The sequence below is a fragment of the Acipenser ruthenus genome, chromosome 10 (genome assembly GCF_902713425.1).
Source record: "Acipenser ruthenus chromosome 10, fAciRut3.2 maternal haplotype, whole genome shotgun sequence".
Lineage (NCBI taxonomy): Eukaryota > Metazoa > Chordata > Actinopteri > Acipenseriformes > Acipenseridae > Acipenser > Acipenser ruthenus.
This window is the reverse complement of record NC_081198.1, coordinates 8,128,565-8,150,999: the sequence shown is the minus strand read 5'-3', so window position 1 is coordinate 8,150,999 and position 22,435 is coordinate 8,128,565. Positions and strand designations below refer to the sequence as shown.

Below are 22,435 nucleotides of genomic sequence, written 5' to 3'. Positions count from 1 at the left end.
TTAAAAAAAATAATTTATTTTTAAAATAAATAAGGATCCTATAGTCTATAATACATGTCAGGTAACAAACCAGCACAAGCTTATAACAATAGTTCCCTTCCCAGTAGTATACCGGACAATCAATTAAGTGGTCCACATGGAGTAGTTTACTTTTAATTCTTTTCATGCTTATCTTTACACATTATTTATTCATGTTTGGACAGAACAGCTTAAGTAAATGAATGACCTAGGGAAGATTTGTTTTCAGTTTGATCAACTTTGATTTTTTTTTTTCTTTTGTGGCATTTAGCACAGGTTTAAATAAAAAAAAAAGTTTCTTGGGGGCAGGGAAGAAGAGGGGCGTCTATTAAAAGGAAGGTGGAATGAGAAATGTTCAAATAAATATATAGGATCTAAAGCAAACTGAACCCTACCACTACCCATAGGTCTGGTGGTGAAGTGATAGATACAGTATATTTTACAAACCCATGTCTTCTGTAGAAAATAAATAAATAAAAATAAAATGTGATGGAGCAAGAACCGACAGATCTGTAATTCCAGCAGCCGGAATGTCTCTGCTCCGATTCCCACCTTTACATTATATAATTGTCTCTGTCTGTTGGCCACTTCCATCTGTTACATATTATTTCCTTTTCGTCTTCAAGTAATAATTGGTCCGGTCATGGAGCTTCCTGGCTGATAAAGAGATTTCTCAAACTAGAGAGAATTACATACATCAAAGTCTAAGAGGGGTTAGAAGATCAGGGGAAATTTGCAGTGGACATGTCAGGAACAAAACTTTGATTAGTTTTTACTAAAGTAACCACAAATACAGGCTTCCTGCCAAGTAACAGACACTTAATAGAAAGGATGATGAGACAAGGTGGCTTGATCTTCCTTACTAGAAGGTATGGCACTACAACATATTTCAAAATCAACAACAAAACAAAAATACCCAAATTAAAACAATAAAAACTTTACATCTTGCAAATGTACTTTATTACAAAATATACAACTGGTCTCCCCATGTTCGTGTTTAAAAAAAAAGGATGAACCACAGAACTCCCACCATTCACAACACTAGGTTAGTTCTCATCGCTGTCAAAATGGAACCATTTTTATAACACCCCTTCACAGTTTGATAACATACAAAAAAAAACAGGCAATTACACACTCTTATTTATGCATCATCATAAACCATGTTGAAGGATTTTTAAAGCCTGTTTTAATATTGGGTGTCTCATCCAAGGGAGAAATGAAAAAAACTAACTGTACAAACACAATGAAGTCTCCAAATTGTCTAAATACAAATCTTATTTTAAACATTGTATACATCTCTACTACGGATCTAACTGTTTGGTTTCAACCCTTGAAATTTTACCCTACTGTAGAATCCAAGCAAAACCGATAGAGCTATGTCACCAGCAATATTTTGGTAATAATTACAAATGGCACTCTTTTCTATCAATTTAAATTTTTATAAAAACCTGACACTCATTTATTTGGGTAAAGACAAACACATAAATGTACAATAACACAGGTGTCAGAATACTTGTCAACTATTTTTTTTATTATTAAAATATACTATAAAACAAATAAAGTCATGTATGACAAGGGTGGTATTTACATAGATTGAAAAATAGCATATGGTTTCAGGTTTGTTCAATTGCCAGCACCATTCCATTAAGAGAACACCAAATGATTCTAAAACATCAACACTAATATTCATGTTCTGGAAACATAAAAAAAGGTGTATTTGAAACCTCACATTTCTAAATTAACACACATACAGTGGAATATTAAAACATTATTTAAACTGGAAGTATAGTACAAAGCCAACACTGCCCTCTTCAGGCAATTAGCGGCATCTGTTTTTCAGATGTGAACTTGCCTTCTCTTCAGCTACCATTGCAGATTCTAAAGACTTCACATTCTCTGAAGAGAAAACAGAAATCACAAAAAATGTTATTATATAAAAAAGGAACAGTACCAGAGCCATTTTCCAATAAATACATCTTCCTCTGGAGCAGTGAAAAAAGTCAAAATGCTCAGAGAAGTTATCTAATTCAATTTGAAGATGTTTTCTCGTTATTATTGATTGGTACTGAAAAAAACCATTGAAAGAGTGCAGAAAATATAAACTGTGTTTACAGCGCTGTATTGGGGCATAACCGTAGAACAATAGTATAGGCTATATAACAACCGCAGACAGATGGACACATTGATGACGTTTCTCACATTTTTATATGGCACAAATTCAGCTGCGTAATGAATTATAAAGCGTAACGCCAATCGCATTGAATACAAAAGAAAGAAAAAAAGATAAATAAAACCATGCTCAGTTCTTCAGTGATGTAAAGGAGCGGGCTGGAAACACTCACATTCTCTGCTCACTCAACCACCCCCACCCCTCCTATTCACTAAACAGTCAGGCCTGAATCTTAAACCAAATCTAAACTCACCTTGTAGTGCCCCCGCCTCCATCAGAACCTCTTTAACTCGTGTTACGACAGACTGCAAGTCAAAGCTTGGCTGCTCAACCATCTTTAAGACCTGCATTCCTCGCTTAAAAAAAAAAAGGCAGCATTAGAAAAAAAAAAAAATATGCATGCACACAATGACTAGATATATTTAAATATTTCTAAAGTAATAGTAAATAAATCCTTCACCCTCGCCACAGTCACTATACATACCTGTATCATTTCATGGAATTCTTCCACAACTTTCTCTTCCAATTCAGAGACACAAGACATGGCATCATAGAAACTGGTCATCTGGTTTGACAAAACAGTATCCTTCAAATCAGACATTTCAAATTCATGGATAAAAACAGAAAATTCTACAATAAAACGCAGTCCCCCCTCTTCCTTATTTGGTAGTTAGGAATCTGCATGTTACAGAAAAGATTAACATTTCGCCGAACATTAACAAAAAGGTACAATCTGTGATTAAATAGTTTTTGAAAAGAATTCCGTGTCAGAGCAGTTAATATTTACTTGAAGAAAAAAAAAAAAAAGGTCTGGACATTCAAGATGCCATACCGGGCAGTTTGGGAGATTTCTGTCTGCTTAAAAGTGTGCAAAACCACGTGGAGTGCAGGGGGGGGCTAGGTTGGCCAGGGTGTCCTCGGCTCACTGCGCACTAACAACCCCTGTAGACTGGCTGGGCACCTGTGAGTCTGCCTGCAAGCTGCCCAGAGCTGCGTATGAACTTATTATAAAAGCACCAAAATGAACAGTCAGAGATCCAGTTTAAAGGGGTTATAGGACAACTCACTGCCCATACACATCCAATCCAAGGCCACTTTGAAGATATTTTGGTCCAATAGCCAATGGAGGCTTTAATATTAATGTAACAAATTTCACTGTGGTGAAAAAGCAAAATGAAGGCAAATAAAACTCACATGATGCACAGCAGGGGATTCTTCACCAACTTCCATATCTTCCTTATCAGAGCTATCAGAATTGCTACCACTGGATGTTTCATTCAGTTCCTTTACTCTATAATATATATTACATACATGTTTTTATATATATATATATATATATATATATATATATATATATATATATATATATATATATATATATATATATATATATATATATATACACACACACACACACACACACACACACACATTTAAAAAATGGTGAAGACAACATAAGGAATAGTTGTATTGGTCTTTAGTCTTGATTGTCCCTATTCCAAAAGTTACCTCTAAAAAGAACTTAAATACTTTCAAAACAAATAAAAACATGTGTGAATACAGCATTGTTTAAATTTTAAAATAATTTTGCTAACACATTGTGCATGTATCCAGAGAAATGTTGGTAAACCTGACCAGCTCAAAATGCAGAGCTTGAGATTAACATATGGTTTCAAGGTTCATCCGATGAAGTTCAAATTCAAGTCTTTTTCACTTAGTGCAGTCCCTGGAGGACCTTGCTTAGGAACTTCAACTTCAGGAGCTTCACTGGACTTTCATGTAAAGTTTCCAAGCATTGCTTAGAAATAGATAAATCAGCATTCTACCTGTCTGCGTATCGGAGGGTGTTCAGTGTGTATTCACAAGAGTTAATGCCAGGAGAAATCATAGCGATCTATGGGGAATAAAAAATATATATTTAGGTAACCTGCTGTTTAAGTGACAGATGTTGGTTTTCAGATCTATTTTAAAATAGAACAAAGTATTTTGGCACCGTCTCGCTTTTGTAGTGGATAACTTAATGTAGAACAAAACATGATATAGCAACAAGATTCTAAAGATAACCAATATGTGAAACCCTTACCATGCATGTCCTAGAGTTCTCTCCTATAAAGGAATCCCTCAAGACCTGGGTCAGTTTACTCATCCTGAATGGGGTGTGAGTTTGGTTGTGCCCCAGAGCTCGAATACACTCCTGAAAAATACAAGAACACAAACAAAACAAAGCCTGTCATCTTACTTAGCAACAGCTAGAAAGATCTGCATTTATCTAGTAGCTGATTGATCTCAAAACTTTGTCAAGTTGGTTCTTAAAAAGATCCCTATGGATTCAGCATCAGCAACATGCCTACCCTCACCACTATGTCCTAAGTCTATGTCCACTTGATTTCCAACTGTGTCCTCTGGTCCAGTTTAAACTACACTAAAAAGTTAAGATTAACTTAACGGGTTCTCACTCTGGTTAAACAAAGAAACAAACTGAATAACCCAAATGATTCCAACACTGGGGGAACATATTCATGGGATCAAGTGGCCAATGATCATTTTGACCAAAGCTCTGGAGTTGTACATGCTCTCTGATGCATGATCATTTTGACTGAAGCTCTGGGGTGGTGCATGCTCTCAGATGCATGATCATTTTGACCGAAGCTCTGGGGTGGTGCATGCTCTCAGATGCATGATCATTTTGACTGAAGCTCTGGGGTGGTGCATGCTCTCAGATGCATGATCATTTTGACTGAAGCTCTGGGGTGGTGCATGCTCTCAGATGCATGATCATTTTGACTGAAGCTCTGGGGTGGTGCATGCTCTCAGATGCATGATCATTTTGACTGAAGCTCTGGGGTGGTGCATGCTCTCAGATGCATGATCATTTTGACTGAAGCTCTGGGGTGGTGCATGCTCTCAGATGCATGATCATTTTGACCGAAGCTCTGGGGTGGTGCATGCTCTCAGATGCATGATCATTTTGACTGAAGCTCTGGGGTGGTGCATGCTCTCAGATGCATGATCATTTTGACTGAAGCTCTGGGGTGGTGCATGCTCTCAGATGCATGATCATTTTGACTGAAGCTCTGGGGTGGTGCATGCTCTCAGATGCATGATCATTTTGACCGAAGCTCTGGGGTGGTACACGCTCTCAGATGCAATCTCAGCCATTTTGGACCACATTCAGAAGCACGTTTGAACTTGACTTTGTAGAAAAAGAAATTCAGAAATCACTTCACTTACAACTTGTCGTCATTTTACCAGATGGATCAACCTAGTAAATCTCACAAGGCTAGTTAACATAGTTTTTTTAAATGTTACTGATCAAACCTTACATATATGCCCAATTCACATATTCATTTTATAAAACCTCAGCCGCAAAAATCATATACAATCTCTTTACTCAATCAGATATCTTAAATACAGGGTTCATACAGTTTTACATCATCTTCTATGTTGATAACCAATAATCAAAATGTAAAAAAATAAGTTTTTGCATTAAGAGTTTATTTAACTGTATAATAACACATCTAAATTATACTCACTTTTACAGATAAGTTCTGGACCAGTAATTTTTCTTATTCAGTAACAGGAGTCAGTTTTGGTATCTATAGGCGAGTGTTTCATTCTAAAAGCAGTACAACAATTCAGTGTTTTAATCAATATCAGAAGCAACGGTCAAAGCAACGGTTTATGTCTCAATCATAGGCGCCGAACTGTTAAACAGTAGGGGGGCAAACTCAAGGACTAACTGCTGAGAGTAGAGAAGCAAATGTTTGTTTAATTAATTTATTTTACAATGAAGAAGCTCTAAGAAAGCAAGCAAACCTTGCTGTTGTGAAGTTATGGTTTCAGTAACTGCAAACCTACAAAATTGGGAACATGTTTCAGCACAAAATGTACAATATGTACTTACTGAGCATGCATTAAATACAGATACATGCAAGTCTATGCACAGTGCTACACCTAGAATTCCCACATGTAGTTTATTAAAGGAAAGTGTTAAACAAAGAAAAGCAAGTACTGTTCTTTAGAAGGCAATTATTCCCCAAGTAAGGCAGTTCAAAACAGACTTTTCTTTTGTTGAATAAAACAAATCAACAGTATAAACTTAATTGCAGGAAGGGCCAGTCAAGAGTTGTTTCTCGTTGGTCTTATCGCTCTAAGAAATGGTGTCTTTGCCTTTGTGTTGTACTTCTAAATATGGTCCATTGAGTTAGAGAGCAAAACAATAATGTAACTGCTGCTAGTGCTCATTTTTTAAATTTAATATTCAGGCAAGTTTTTGCTTCGGATCGGGTATGTTATTTATATCTTTAACCAGGGTTGACAGTGCGCAGAATGGCAGGGAAAGTATAAGCAAACAGTTTAATTACTTTACAATTCAGGTGTGTGCCTTTCAAGTAAGATTAAACTATTGCCATTATTTATATACAAATAAACTTATTTGACTTGAAAAACATCTTAAGGAAATTCCTACTTTGTTTTCTTGAATGAGTAGTACACAACAAGCTTCAATATGAAAGCTGAAAATTAATTAAAGAACGGCAAGTTTTTAATGAAAAAAAAATTCTAAATTAAAAACAGGATTCGGTTACGTGAACTTCCTTGTTTACAAAAAAAACCAAAAAACAACAACAATTTAATTGAGAGAATAAAACAAACTAAAACTAACAATTAACTAGCCTATATTTAATTAATCATTTAGTATCCAAACTGCCCAGCGTCTTCTGTTGCAGTCACACCGCTGCTAACGTTGGCTGTTGAAAATAGTGCAGAGCGGACTATGGTGGGTCAAACCAATGTTTGTGTAGGGGTCGTTTTATTATGGGTTTTTATTTATTTTATTTTTAATGTTGGACTTATGGCGACTTAGGAATGACTTTTTCCGTTTATAGGCAAAACCATAACAAAACATAGAATAGTGTGTTTACACAGAGCAATAACAGTAGAACTTTCACCCATGCATATTTAAGAGTTCGTACCTTTAATGCTAGGAGGCTCCTGTTGATCTCTGCCCCTTCCACTAAAGTCTGTCGGTCAGAGCTGCAGACGTCAGCTCCTCGCTCATTCCCTGCCAGATCCACCAATGAGAACTTGCCGTGCAGCTTTCCCCTCCTCCTCAGAACAATCTGCAAGATGGCGTGAGAGCGAGAAGAGCTGGAGTTCGCAAAGGTCTGTCCTGACGTTCTGCAAGAGCAGAGAAATAAAAAAAGAAAGTGTTGAGCCTCTCAGCGGAAGTGCAGCCTAGACAATTCTAAAGTATTGGGCTTAATTATACCTGCATGCACTGCCAATATCAATGACTTTGATGACATCATCAGCTGATGCGACCTGCCTCTCTTGCAGCCCCACAACCTGGACTTGCTGCTTGCTATCCTCTAGAACACGGAGTTTTGCCTTCTTGTTTAACAAATCAAACACCTATTCAAATGCATATCAATTAAAAACAGAGTACATTTGTTAACAAAACATGTGCACTTCTTTTGTAAAATGTTCACTCCTTAAAATCAGGTCTTACCTTTCCATTGTAGATCTCAAAAAATGAAACGTATGGTTCTAGGCCAAGGATGGAATATGTGGGCTGACTCAGGAACATAAAGACATCACGTGCTAAGGTTTAAATGGGAAGAAAAGAGCACGTTGCACTTTTTTTTTTTTTTTGGTTTAAGGTTTGCAAAAACTAAAAAATAACAATAATTTCAACCAATTTACCTGCAAATGCATAGATCCCTTTTGAAGAGTTTTGGCTTTTGCCACAGAAGTCACCACCCATTGTCTGTCAAAAGAAGCAAGGTTTTGAAAATCTAAAAAAAGTACCATTTAGTAATAATTAAATAAGGTGTTTTTAAAAAGTAACCAAAAAAGAAATGTTTCAGAATAATTTGGTTTGGATTTTATGAAAAAACAAAGTCATTAACTTACATGAGTTTTCCCACTTCCAGTTTGACCATAGGCAAAACAAGTTGCCATGCTGCCCTCAAATATTTTTTGTACCAGTGGTCTGGCTGTAAACCTAAAAAAAATATATATGATTGAGTCAAGTAGCCTGCATCTCAATAGTATTCAGACACATTTTTGTACATTTCACCACAGGTTTTTCCTAACAGGAACATTACATCAAATCCGCCTAACTGCTGAATGAGGAACGAAAAAAAGTTAAAGTAAATATATACTGGCTGAAGGATTCTCCCCCCACATGTACTTAATTTATAGGACTATGGCAAAAAAAAAGAAATTAATAAAAAAAAACTATCTTTACCAACAGCAGGATTTAAAATTGCATTAAAAATGTATATATATTTTTCAACATAATTGCTTTACTGTACCTGTAAACCATTTCATTTGTTGCTGAATCATCAAAAGAGTAGTCGAATCTAAACGTCTGATTATCTAAGTACTTTGTGAGATCAACTTTCTGCTTGGGCTCATGCACCAGAAGCAGGCCTTTTTCAGGGATGGTTATTACATCAATTTCTTTCTTTGTAATCTCTGTTTCAAAAGAGATTGCAATTGAGATGCACAACATTATACAAAAACACACAATTTAGGCTTGGGCTAAAAAGGTTAAATCAATGATAAAAGCATAAAGATAAGGAAAGAAAAAGCTTGTTTTTTATATTCATACCTTTTTTATTAAGAGGTCTTTTTCGGACACATACACATATTCTGTGATCTTCGCTCTAAAGAAAAAAAAAAACAACAAAAACTGTTACCTAAGAAAGCAGCAAGGCTATATTTCACCCTCTTTCATTACCTTACAGCAGCATCTAAAGCTTCAGGATACTGACCTTGGCTGTACATTTTTAAGCACTAGTAAATCTGACAGATTTACTGGAATTAGTTATTTCATTTCCCACCCCCCCCACTCCACTCATTTATATAGTATTGCTGTACAATACCCCGAACATGAATATAAATCTTGTACAAAATGAAAAACTTGGGCCCAAATTATATGCTGCGAACTTACTGGGTCAGAGAATGAGAGAGGGGTGTACTCCAATGAGTCTCGGAAATCTTCAATCATCTTCTGGAATTCCCACTTTACATCACACTCCTAAAGAGGGAAGTACACCAGTACAGAAAATAAACTTTGGTCATGAATTCATTTCACATCACAACACAATGTTACTTATAACGGCAACTGATTTAGAAGTTCAATGAAAAATGACATACAAAAAGATGTAGAAATGGCACATGGCTGCAGTCACCCTTAACATAATGAATTAGTACCCGTATTCATTGTACCAGAAGTCACACATGATCACAATGAATCCAGAAGTAGAAGTCTTCATGCATACCTTTGCACGCTTGGCCCGCATTTCAGTGTTTTTGGCTTTATTTGTTTCTCGCTTGCTTTTCATTTTTTCCATCTGTTGAACAACAGTGGACTTCCGCCTGGCTGGAAAACAAAGTCATACAAGACGGAGACTTAATTCACTGGATCTCAAATCAAAGAAACAGCAATTTGTATTTTTATGCAACATAAATTCATACATCCAATCTACTGCATGAATCATGCCATCTCCTTACCTGAACCGCTAGGAAAAGAAACCTTGGCTAGAGCAGGGGGTAAAGACTCCTCTTCTGTTACATGGACTTGCTGAAGAGCTGTTGGCTTTGTCTGAACACTTCTCCTCAGTGAATAGGACCGAGAGACTAGAGAAAAAAGTTCCAAAACACATATTAATTGTAGCATACAGGATAAAGAAGTTAACTAACCGGTCTGATTATCTGGAATTAAATTTGAAAGATTACTGTGCAAAATCAAAGGGTCCTAATGCAACATTACACAAATCTAGTCAGATACACAAACTGGATATAAACTAATGCTTTAAACAAATGCATCCTTATATTTAGCGCTCTCTATTTTAAATGGCCACTTGCACCTATGACACATGTAACCGAACTTGCTCTCTCTAGCAAAATAAACTTAGCAGGACGTGTTTAATGCAATAATTCTCTCAGAATATAAAAAACATTCTCCATCCGATTGCCTAGAACTAGACGGTTTTATAATACACGCTGCCAGTACTTGAAGCACTTTATACACTTAAAACAGACACACACTGGAGGCCAAGGAAGAAAAAACCTGAAGGATTACAATTTTGGTAGTCAGGAGGAAAGCTTACAAAAGCAAGAGAGAGCAGGAAGACCACTTTCATGGTGAAAAAAAGGTGCATGCTAGTATTTGCTGGCAAGACCTGCAACATTGTGCCTTTTACATTGACAACTGCTTAAAAGCAGTAAGTGAGCACATTAAACACTAGTGGCTAGCACACACCACCACATCACACCAGAATACAGTTTTGTGTTAGGTCTTGGAATGGGGAAGTGCGATAGATCGTGGGATCTAACCAACATTTACAGCAGTGTGCAAGAGCCTCTAAATATAGAAGCTAAACTCCAGGTTTAGTCCTAGTTTAATGGAATTGTACCAGCATTGCAGCCACCACTGTTTAGACCAAATTAATAAACCCCCTTAAGTCTGCTGGGAGAACAGACAAGGTTTTTGTTTAAATCATCCCAAAGAACAGAATTTAAATTAATTAAAGGGCCCCCACCATTTCTAGAAGCTGTGAATGAGCCATCAGGATTAGCACACCAGATTTTAGCAAGTTCAAGTACACAGATTATTCAAACTGTATGATAGTCAACTTCCCTACAATCATAAATCCAGTTGAAGTTGTCTGCATATTTTTTTGTTTTTGTTTTGCATGCTCTTTCAAACAGGTGGTTTAAACATTTAAAATCTTGCCGATATGAAGGTCACTTGTTTCTACCACACATCAGTCTATCTGAGAAGTGCTAATTCTGACAGCACCTGCACTTTGTGTGAAATCCATGCTTTGTGTCATTGTTACCCGATTCTGGTTCAGCAGTTCGATGTGAATCATTTCGCGCTTTTGAAAGGGGGGGAAAAAACTGTTTAGCAGTATTACATGGTATTATTTAATGCATCAGGGAACAGTTTTAGGAATGTAGTTTGTATAAATGCATTCAATAACTCACTAGAAAACATTCAGAAGACAGCAAAATATTTACTTACATGCTGGTGGAGCTGGGATTCTTGAAATCGTTTGTCTGCTATTATTTTTCTGAAGGAAAGGCATAAAAAAAAGTAGTACAGTATTAGTGCTAAAAGACCATCCACTTTGGTTACAACTTGAATCAAATGTATATACAATACTGGGTCTCATTCATGGAAATGCATGTATGTAAATAATGAAGAAGAATGTGATGTCAAATATCACACCACAAACCCGGACTGCCACTCCACACACACTTGGTCTCAGTTAAACAGTGTCAAAGCTAAGCACAAAGATTGCCACAGCACGACTGCCACTTCCACGCAGAGATATGTGGCAGTCTGGCATGGATGGCATTCTTTCTTTAAGAACACCATTTGATAAATGCATTGTTGTTATGAAATGACACCCTGTCCTTATGTGCAGGCCTGTGGTGCCTTCCCTCATCAGACCTACCTGAATGTCAACATGTTCCTTCAATGGTAGTACTTTGACAGAATTCATAAATTCAAACAGATCTGTGTTCAAACGAATTAGCTCTCCAAAGTCAACCTGTCAACAAAAAGAAAACATTCAATTTCCTGTTATACAATCCTAGTTTTGAAACAGCTTGTGTACAGTACAAATATAAATTCACATGAACGAATGTAAAGATATATACAAAAAACAATTCTTTAATTTTTATGAAAACCTTGCTGAAGATCTGGGGCACACAGGTTCCCAAGTCAGTTTGGGTAGTACTTTTAAAAAGGTAAAAAATAAATAAATAAAAATCATTGATTTTGGAGTTGTGAATTCACAGTTATGGTGTCATTATCAAATTCTTTCAGTTTGCTAGACGGATTATAACGGTGTGTTCTCACATCGTCCGCATGCAGCAAGACAAATGCATGAATTTCATCATCACTTTGGTCTCATTCAGCTGACTGCTTCAACTATATTTAGCAATCAATCTTATTGTGAGGTTAGATAATTATCAAAACGTACACTTCTCACAAAGTTAATTCTTTTAATTCCCAAATAGATAAGCAGATTTTAAAAACTAACCTCTTTTCCTTTGGTAGCTGCATTTTCTACCCATTCAACCATTACTATGCCTTTCTGATGGTTGACCCCTGTTACATTAGCACTGTGCACCCTCCCTGAAAGAAAACGGAAAAATATAAAACACGTGTAACACTGCAAAACTATGGTTACTTTATAAATGCACATTTATAACTGACATATATTAACATTTCCTAGAGATAAATCATAGGAGGAACACAGTAAGAAATACAATGCAATGGACAGTTCAATATGTGTATTGATGCCGCATTCTTATAAACAGTTAATCACTAGTTATACATTTAGTTTTAAACATGCTTTTACTAAATCATAAAAAAAAAAGTTACAATTTGCTTTACAACATTTAGGCGATGAGCAGAGCAGAATGCTAATTTGATTTATTTTTTTAATCGCTGTGTTACATTGTCCATCAATTTAAATGATAAAAGAAATGTATTAAATAACTCCAATCATGTGGATTTGTGTGAACTAAAACGGCACCCTATTTTGTAAATAAATTAAAACGACCAGAGGTTTCACCCGAATGTATTTTGCAAGGACAGTATCAAAATAGCAGGGCCAAGTTTGCATAAGTTAAGTGCAATAATGGGATATGAGAAACTCACGCAGTCGTTACAATTGTGTGTGTTTATATAAAAAATAATAATAAAAAAATATATATCAGCATAGCAATTTTCAACGCAGATGTATTACTACTAAACATGATCGAATGAAACCCATGCCTCCAATCAGGAGACGAGATCGCCCCCTCTGCAGCCAATCTGTACCGTCGGGAGGTGGCGTTTCAGCTTTGAAATCTACACTGTTTACAGCGTAAACCAAAGCATACACTAGCACAACTTTTTTTTTTTTTCTTGAGCATTTTCTGTTTGCATAAATAAACGAAACTATGTTTATCCCAGTCAAGTTTGTATACTCTATAGAGGTATATAAACGACACAATTGTAATGTTTTTTCTTTAGGTTAGTGTCAAGTTACATACACTGACAACATTGTTGTTTTTTTGTTTTACCCACAGCAGTTGTACGGTAACTTCCTACACGTAAAGTTTTCTTTACGACTCACACATTAAATGCACCATGCTAGTGGCTTTTCCCTAATTTAAGTTAATATTGTAAAATATAAAAGTTTAACTGAGCAACATTTGCTGAGCGAAACCGAACGTAGCTGTTGTCCTACCGTTACTGCGACTGATTTTTATGGACAATCCGATGGCGATGCTGTTGATTGCTGTACTATAATTCATTTTTGAAAAGTTGTTTGTGATATTTGGTCAGTAAAATCAGTTTCGAACTCAATACGATATATTTTTTTCAATGTGTTAATCCAATAGTGTCTTCTTTTCACTGAACACTAACACCACACTCACTGACAACCGCCAAACTTTTGAATAAAATTAAGACACGACAGGAAACACTGCTGGAATGTCGGGATTTAACTTGAATGATGTCGGAAGTTGTAGTCCAAATGGTTGCAGTCGTTTAGTAGATATACAAACCATTTTGTATTATAAAAAAAAAAATAAACACTAGCTTGCTTATTACTCAATTTAATATGTATTGTGTACGCTAGTAACAGGTGAAGAAGTTCCATCTGCTGTGTCAGTGGTAGGTATGTACTTTATTATTTTTACTTCATATTTCATTTTACTTCCATTATATAAAGGATTGCATTAGTAACAACATAGCAAAGTGTAGGGAAGCTTAGTGAAAGTGTGGCAAAGCATTAAACTCAGAAAAGAAAGGCATGGTACAATAATACTGTACATGCACGGGAAAAGTATGGGGAAACTGCAGTACTATATAACTTGTTTAATTCTCTATAAGACTACATATTATATTTATGTCTTTATTTTATTTATATAGCGCTTTTTATACAAGGATCGCAAAGCACTGTACAGTACATTGCAGAAAAAACAAACCACAATACATTTGTACAGCATGACACCCATACAGCTGCCACAGTCAGACCATTTAAATAACAGTATGCACTTAATAATACAAAAGCAGCGATTTTAAAGTTACATTAAAACCCTCTAAGAGAAGAAAGCCATTTTATAAAATTGCGTTTTTTTTTTTTTTCTTGACACGAAAACTGTAACGGTCCCAGCTTCCCTAACAAACGAATGCAGAGTATTCCATAATTTAGGAACTACAAGAAAAAGCCCTACCTTTGTTGACCCTAGGAATAACCAGCAGCCCGCATCCACATGGTGGCAGTATACATTTTATTTTATTTATTTATTATTATTATTTTTAGAAAGGCTTTAAGGGCGGCATTGTGCTTGTAAATTCGATTGTGAAATTATTGTGTCAATTGCAGGGGTCAGTCTCTGTATTTTAGCTTAATGCAGGACAGGTAATGGACTTATAAAAAGTGAATGGTTTGGATTGATGGTGTGTGGTGTGCAGTACAGGCATACTATTCAGTTTAATAATGTGTGATCCCCTCAGATATGGGACTGAGCCAAAAAATACCAAACTTGATGGAATCAAGACTAAACTGCCTGTAACCAATGCCAGGTGATGTTATGCTCAAAATACACGTGGACATTTGATTTAGGGATATTCCTCAATTAAACACATCATTGTATGTGACATAAATAAAGTGACGCCTGTGTAAACATTTTATTAGCTATATGCCTAGCGTTATTCTCTTTTTACCGGAGTTGCACTGAGAAGTTAAGCTGTATATTACTGTAATGACCCGTGCCGTTGGACGATAAAACAGCAGACAGAGACATTGCCAGGTGCGATGAATAACCACTTTATTGGTTGAATTAACACACGGTCCCTGTTTGGGCCAAGACCACGCCACAAAAACAACAAAAGACCCTATCTTTCCTACCCACAGACTCCCACTTTTCCTTACTCAGGCACTCCCTCTCTCTTTCTCCGACTCTCGTTCTACGCCCCTCCCAGGCTTTGTTTGCACACACTCTCTCGCAGGCCCTCTTGTACTCTCATCGTCACGTCTCAACCCATTCAAACATTCACCACTCAAACCCGCCACTCTTTCTCCTCTCATTCCCGCGCAGCCGATATTTATTACCCCCCCCCCAGCTGCTCCCGCCCACTCCACTTAGACTAACCAACCGGATCGATCCCTGATCCTTTTCCCCATTCTATGTGGCGTGGTTGCACACTACATGCAACACATACACAGGACAAGACAGACAAGACACACAAACGGGACATATAAAAGTCCAGCAGACACAGAACGGTGCCCAGGTCGCTACATTATATGCAACCCAGTCCAGCTGCTGACAACTAAAACATCCTACAGTACCTGGTCCTGTCAGCACCTGCATTTATTGCCACAGTGCAAAGTGATGCCAGGAACATTTATCCCACTTAATACTCTCAGAATCCTCAATAAGTGAAATTCAGAAGTAATCTGCAAAGCCTCCTCTGCTGTCATTGCTTTTCATCTGTGCAGAAATTAGACAGCGATTTTAAAATTAAATGTTGTAATTAAGATTGTACAATATATTGCTAGAGAATGGTACGCTTTGAAGTGGCGACAGACAGGCTAAACTTAAAGATACAGTAATCCACAGAAGAATATTTCAATAGCTTCTGGGATTATTCATAACCATAACATGTCCTAAATATATTCATTTTAAATATGCACTGCTTTCCAAATGTTACTTCTACTGGTAAAATCCAGCAATATTTATGTGAATTTAAATAACGCATCTGTATAAAATAAAACCTCTAATTAAAGAGCACAATGTGACTGAAAATAAGATCCATCAACATTGTGCAAAATATTTTTTCCCCATGTTTACAGGTGTGCTAATCAAGGTTTACTTACTGTATGTACAAGAAATACTATCACTGGCCCTCCTTATGTTTTGTTGATCTTTTGGTTATTTGCTTGAATTTTATAATTCAGTTTACATTATTTTTTCCTTTATAGATGAAAAGTTGTTGTTGCTTCCTCGTATCTAAACTTGTTAGATTTCAAATGCACTCCCATGGTCTAACCCTAACCCTAGCCCTAGCCCTAACCAATCATGGTACCTACATCTTATCTATAGCATTGTGTTCTAAATATTTGCGTACACAGAATTAATGTGAACCAAAAAGATTCACTATAATGAATAAAAAACAAAAACAGGGCCAAAATAATCTGAATAATGTTAAAAGGTACACACACATATTTTAAAGCATTTGTTACAGTCCTTCCAGCTAGGTATAAAGGCTTAGATCATGTAGGTTTGACTGTATTGTTCATTGTCTATAGGAAGCCTGACAGCACAAGGCTGTCTGTACCAGCAAGGAGTTCACCTTGAAACAAGCTGTCTAAATGGCTCCAGTGGGAAGCAACAGCTGTACTCTTCCCTGAGACAAAACATCCTTGTCCTTCTGTCAGTTCCAGTTTCATGCATACATTTGCTGAATATTAATTTAATATGAAGGCAGGCTTTGCCTGCATAGCCCCAGGAGTCAACGTATTTGCACTGTTGATAGATAATGATGAGGTAGGCTTTCTTATACATAATCCATCATGGCATGGCTTAAAATTGGTACCTAATATAATATTGGTGCTCCCCACTTAAAAGCATCAACTTGGACCATATATCTGGTCCGTAGTGTATTGTTACACCAGTGGGAACCGGACATTAGAAAAATAATAATAATTTAGGATTCTCCACAAAAGTTTACCAGCTATTACTACTTAAGGTCTGGGCACAACCAGCCTTGCGGAAAAAAAGCAGAATTAAAACCTCAAATAGCAACTGCAAATGACTAGAGAGAGTATTAGATAACATGGTATAATCATTTACCAAATAAGTTCCTAAGAAAGGTTTTTGAAAAACATGAAGCAATGTATTAAATGCAACAATACTCCTGCAGACATCAAAACTCAGATACAATCTTGCGGTTGTGACTGCTGAGAAAACACCTAACTCTGCTTTCTGAAAAACAGCGACACGTTTTCTTACCTACATACCTCGTTTTGCCTGGGGCAGTCTGAATTACAGGGCTGATGGAGGCAGGCATTAACTGCTGCTTCTACTTTCTATACCATTTCTAATGATAGACCATGTAATAATAATAAAAAAAATACTGACAAACATTATTTCTTGTCTATGCTTGTTATAAGTGATGAAAATGTATTTGCCTGTATCCACATATAAGTTTGAAATTCAAATTAGCTCACAGACTGCTAATTTTTTTAAACTGTATATACACTAATTGATTAATTACTTTTAAATGTATACTGTAAGACTGTTGACATGCATTTCCTAATACTGCATGTAAGATGTGTATTTCTGCAATGATGTTGTGATGGGTTTCCTAATAGAGAAAGATCTGGAATTCCAGACTAGCAGTAATAGGAAAACTCCCTTCAAACAACAAGCCCAAGTTGTGGGTGACTCAAAACATTGACACCTGGTCAAATAATAAAGTGACTATCTACTAAATCGCTACAAAAAAATCTTGGTCCCAGTAGGAAAGAAAAGAGAACACTGAATTTTTTTCTTTCGGTTGAAAGGACATATTTTATATATTTTAATTCTGATGGAAAGGGACTTACTCTTGCCACTGTAAATGTGGAAACGATTTTCTAAATATTGATGCCATAGGGGAATAGTGGGGTTTTGGAAGATGAGGGCAAACATCAGTTTTAAAACAGAGACTTGGTCAATCTAAAATCCATCTATGGCAACTAAGTCTTGTCTGTGCATGTATTGTAATTATTTCAGAAAAATATTCTTGGTAACATTCTTAATGGCAGTAGCTAGTACAGGCAAGAAGGGGGCAGTACGTTCCTTAAAGCGTTTAAACTCTTAATTCAGTTCACCTCATGTCTCAGATAAAACTTATTTTCCCTAGTAATTTGAATGCTGTCTAAGACCTCGTCTAGATGGAAGTACAAGGCCTTATCCTGCAATAACCAGGGTTTGGGGGTGGGGGTGGTGAGGACTATTTCCTGTCGCACATGAATATATGTCAGCTGATCTTTAGTGAGCTTTACATATGTTTAAAGAGTGTGCATCAGGCTGCATTAAGACAAATGAGTTGACCAGACAACAAAAATAGTCACAGATATTGCAGAGAAAAATCTAAACAAAGCAAAATACATTGGGAAAGACAGATGGGCTAGAGGATTGTTAACAGATGGACCACGTTTTTTAAGAGACCGGTAGCTTCATATTAGAACCTGACCCACACAAATGCTATTTGTGAATTGAAAAAAAAATCACGTGTCACTGGCACTTTACTGTTAGCTGAAGATGAGGAATTCTGTAAAATGTTGCAAGAAAATGTATACGGTAATGTAAAATGCCACTGTGTGGTCCAGTGGTTAAAAAAAGGGCTTGTAACCAGGAGGTCCCCGGTTCAAATCCTACCTCAGCCACTGACTCATTGTGTGACCCTGAGCAAGTCACTTAACCTCCTTGTGCTCCGTCTTTCGGGTGAGACGTAATTGTAAGTGACTCTGCAGCTGATGCATAGTTCACACACCCTAGTCTCTGTAAGTCGCTTGGATAAAGGCGTCTGCTAAATAAACAAATAATAATAATAATTTATTGCTAAAAAACCACAGCTAAATCCCCTTTTTGAGGCCCCAGTATAAGACCATACGCTGCTCATATAACATTTCAATTTAGTATACTGAAATTAAGCATAGTAAAACCACAGCAGAATACTAAAACAGTTATGTTCATAATATTATTATTATTATTATTATTTATTTCTTAGCAGACGCCCTTATCCAGGGCGACTTACAATATATCACATTATACATTATTTCACATTATACAGATATCACATTATTTTACATACAATTACCCATTTATACAGTTGGGTTTTTACTGGAGCAATCTAGGTAAAGTACCTTGCTCAAGGGTACAACAGCAGTGTCCCCCACTGGGGATTGAACCCACAACCCTCCGGTCCAGAGTCCAGAGCCCTAACCACTACTCCACACTGCTGCCCTTTTGGCAACTATTTAAAAAAACCTCCCGTAAAAACAAAAAAAGATGTGTTTTTAATTCTGCATAGCATTTTAGTACAATATTGGAGTAGGGATAGCATGTTGAAATCATAGTAAAGTGTACTATAGCGTGTTAAACCATAGTCAAACATACTAGCATGGGTCCGATTGAACCAAAAATTGGCACAGATAATCCTAGTGTGGTTGTCTTTAAACGTTGTTCAACGGAAGTTACAATAAAAAACATGGCGGCCATGTTGGATGACATAATCAACTTACAAAACTGACTAATAACTCCTGAGAGAGTGCACATAGGGTCATGGTTACTGTGTAAAAATGGCATTCTGCACTATTTGCTAAAATGTTTGTTACTGGTACTGCATTCTGCATTATTTGCTAAAGTGTTTGGTACTGGTACTGGTACTGCATTCTGCATTATTTGCTAAAGTGTTTGGTACTGGTACTGGCATTCTGCACTATTTGCTTAAGTGTTTAGTACTGGTACTGGTACTGGCATTTTAAACTATTTGCTAAAGGGTTTGGTACTGGTACTGTTACTGGCATTCTGCACTATTTGCTAAAGTGTTTGGTACTGGTACTGTTACAGGTAGGTACTGGTACTGGAAGCCGTAAAGTTGCTGGCAACTCTAGTTTTAGTTTGATTTTCTTTTGCCTGGGCAACTACACATTTGTACTTACCTCATTTTACTTTACCTTAAGTATTCATCCCATTGATGAATTACCTAAATATCTTTATTGACAGTACTGTAGTAAAATATTAAATTATCTTGTATATGCGTTATAGATCCCTTAATATAACATCCTTAAAAACCATTAAAAGGAATTAGCCGTGATATTAATAAATTAATCATGAGACACACAGGCGAAAGCACCACTGTTTTTATTACGGCTGTGATGACTGCTGCTTTTTTTTTATAGTAGTAGCGTGACAAGATGCAACAATCCTCTCCAGTTACGAAAAGGGACAGTGACTGCCACAGAGTGTGGTCAGGACAGCTTCCCTAGCATGCTTTGTGGCCTCTTCAAAGTCCTGAGTCCTGAGTAACAGACAGCAGTAGGCGGCATGACTCATTCTTTCTTAGTCAAACGGAAAAAAGTACTAGAGATTACATCCTAAATGTCAACCACACCCAAGCTAACACAAGAGAACAGAGTGTATTCATGCTTTAGCATGCAAATGTTTATTAATTATACAATTCGTTAAAAAAATATATGTTGGTTGTACAGATTTAAATCAGCGACAAATTGAACCAAACATACTGTGGCAGGGTGAAAGCCCTGCCAGGGCACATGTGTGGGGAATGTTGGGTTGGCAGGCAGAGAGGGGGTTAAATTCCTTCCTGTAAAAACATATGGGAATGTGGCTGGAGCCGTAAATTGAATAAATGATTGATGATTAATTAGGCTTCCGCCACAGGGGTATAAAAAGGGTGATCACGGATATTAATTTAGAATTAGTTTAGAGAGTTAATATCTGTGTTGTAGGGTAGTGATGGTTCGTTGGAAGTGGTGGCTCAGCTTGAAACCACGGGGTATAGTTAAAAGCGTTCATCTTGGGGCTCCCGAGTGGCGCATTCCGGTAAAGCCGCTCTGTGTGAAGTGCAGGATGCGCTCTATAGCCTGGACGTTGCTGGTTCGAGTCCAGGCTATTTCATTGCCGACTGTAGATTATTGTTAAATGTGCGCAAAACTGTTTAACCTGCAGCTTCTGTCTTTGGGTCTGTTTTCCTGCCAGTACCAGTCTTGGCTGTGACGCTATCCTTTCCACATACACAGATTGTATTTATTAAGTTTCTTTTAGTATTTCCAAATGTAACATTATTGGGTGTTTAGTGCTGCAAATTGACAGATTGTAGTGATTTGTTTTAAAAAAAAAATAAAGGGCTTTATTCTCAAAGCTTTTTATTCTGATATTTACAGGTCACTAAATTAAACATCTTTCAGAATCTGACCTGAAGTGTATATTCAGGATAATAACATAATGTATTTTCAAGATACAGAATATTCAAGCGAAGTATCTTGGTGCTCCATAAAGGCATCAAACCTGTCAATGTACAAAATGTTGTATTAGAATAATATGTAAACAAAGAAACAAACAAAAATGTGAAATAACTGCAAACTAGCACAGCAGAAGCAACAGTCGCACACAGTCTTTTGAACAGTAAACATATTTTTTTAAACAGGTGTATAAAACATAGTTTTTGTTTGCTTTGTTTATAGTTGTATAACTGTGAAGCTTACCAATTTACAGGACTAAAACCTGAGCCTGGTGTTGTGAAAACCATAATAAATATTTAGATTAATTTCCCTTTTTTCCTAATTATATATAGACAACTTTTATTTGTATGTAAGTATATTGTATTTATTAATAATAATAATAATAATAATAATAATAATAATAATAATAATAATAATAATAAACATTGAGTTTTCATCCCCGTGACTTCACACACCATTTCCTCCTTCCTCTGTGATTTTGAACAAATTTACCGTGACTGCTCTGTGATATTTAATACATATTTCTGTGACAAAATCCCAGCCTTAATAATAGTAGTACAGTTTTTCATGTTAGATTTTGAAATGTCATTTTTCAGTTTGTCAGTTTTTCAGTTTTTCATATATATGGGAAACTGCAAAGCGGTATGTATTATTATTATTATTATTATTATTATTATTATTATTATTATTATTATTATTTATTTCTTAGCAGACGTCCTTATCCAGGGCGACTTACAATTGTTACAAGATATCACATTATTTTTTTACACAATATTTTTACATACAATTACCCATGTAATTCAGCTTAATCAAGCAAAATGAGTTAATTCTATAGTTGATGCAAAACTTTTGGCCATAGCTGTACAACACTGCAGTACTGCCTGGATTTGCTGACCCTCGTTTGTTTCTGTTCGCACTTGGGACGGTCATTCACAGCATGGAACGGAAGTTCAGCAGGTACTTTTCTTGCTGTTCTTTAAAGAAATATGGATAAGAAGGTGCCCAACAGTGTAACAATGTGAACTATTTGTAAGGGAATTAAAACATGAAAGGGTCTTTTTAGTTTTGCATAATCACAGAGCCAAAGGTTATTGTAAAAAAAAAAATAAGTCCTGGTAAAAGTGATGATGTAACACATCATCTCAGTTTTGTTCACTTTGTAACCATGAAAGCCCGCATTTGTTCTGTCAGTCAG

General features: G+C 36.4%; 1 protein-coding gene across 3 annotated transcripts; it reads right to left on the bottom strand.

The window, feature by feature from the left end:
• Positions 1-961: 961 nt before the first annotated feature.
• Positions 962-13,695, bottom strand: LOC117412943 (kinesin-like protein KIF2C). Of its 3 annotated transcripts, none has more exons than XM_059031654.1 (21): positions 13,450-13,695; positions 12,253-12,347; positions 11,662-11,757; positions 11,226-11,274; positions 11,041-11,079; positions 9,710-9,835; positions 9,478-9,578; positions 9,147-9,233; positions 8,805-8,859; positions 8,506-8,668; positions 8,102-8,192; positions 7,892-7,955; positions 7,698-7,789; positions 7,458-7,600; positions 7,162-7,366; positions 4,272-4,382; positions 4,015-4,082; positions 3,383-3,479; positions 2,673-2,774; positions 2,442-2,544; positions 962-1,914 (listed from the first exon to the last, which is right to left on the bottom strand). In XM_059031654.1, the coding sequence occupies exons 1-21, from the start codon at positions 13,514-13,516 to the stop codon at positions 1,838-1,840; spliced, it is 2,031 nt and encodes a 676-aa protein (XP_058887637.1). In that variant the 5' UTR covers positions 13,517-13,695; the 3' UTR covers positions 962-1,837. The 3 variants fall into 3 exon arrangements, with proteins under 3 accessions (XP_058887637.1, XP_058887638.1, XP_058887639.1); XM_059031655.1 differs by having other exon boundaries at positions 2,673-2,753; XM_059031656.1 differs by lacking the exon at positions 11,041-11,079.
• Positions 13,696-22,435: the final 8,740 nt, after the last annotated feature.

Excerpts from the sequence above, each read along its gene's own strand:
- LOC117412943 (XM_059031654.1), bottom strand. The coding sequence starts at position 13,516 with ATGAATTATAGTACAGCAATCAACAGCATCGCCATCGGATTGTCCATA. Across the intron at positions 8,669-8,804 it reads AAGACCTCTTAATAAAAAAG|AGATTACAAAGAAAGAAATT; the intron begins GTATGAATATAA and ends CTTTTGAAACAG. Across the intron at positions 3,480-4,014 it reads ACCCTCCGATACGCAGACAG|AGTAAAGGAACTGAATGAAA; the intron begins GTAGAATGCTGA and ends TATATATTATAG.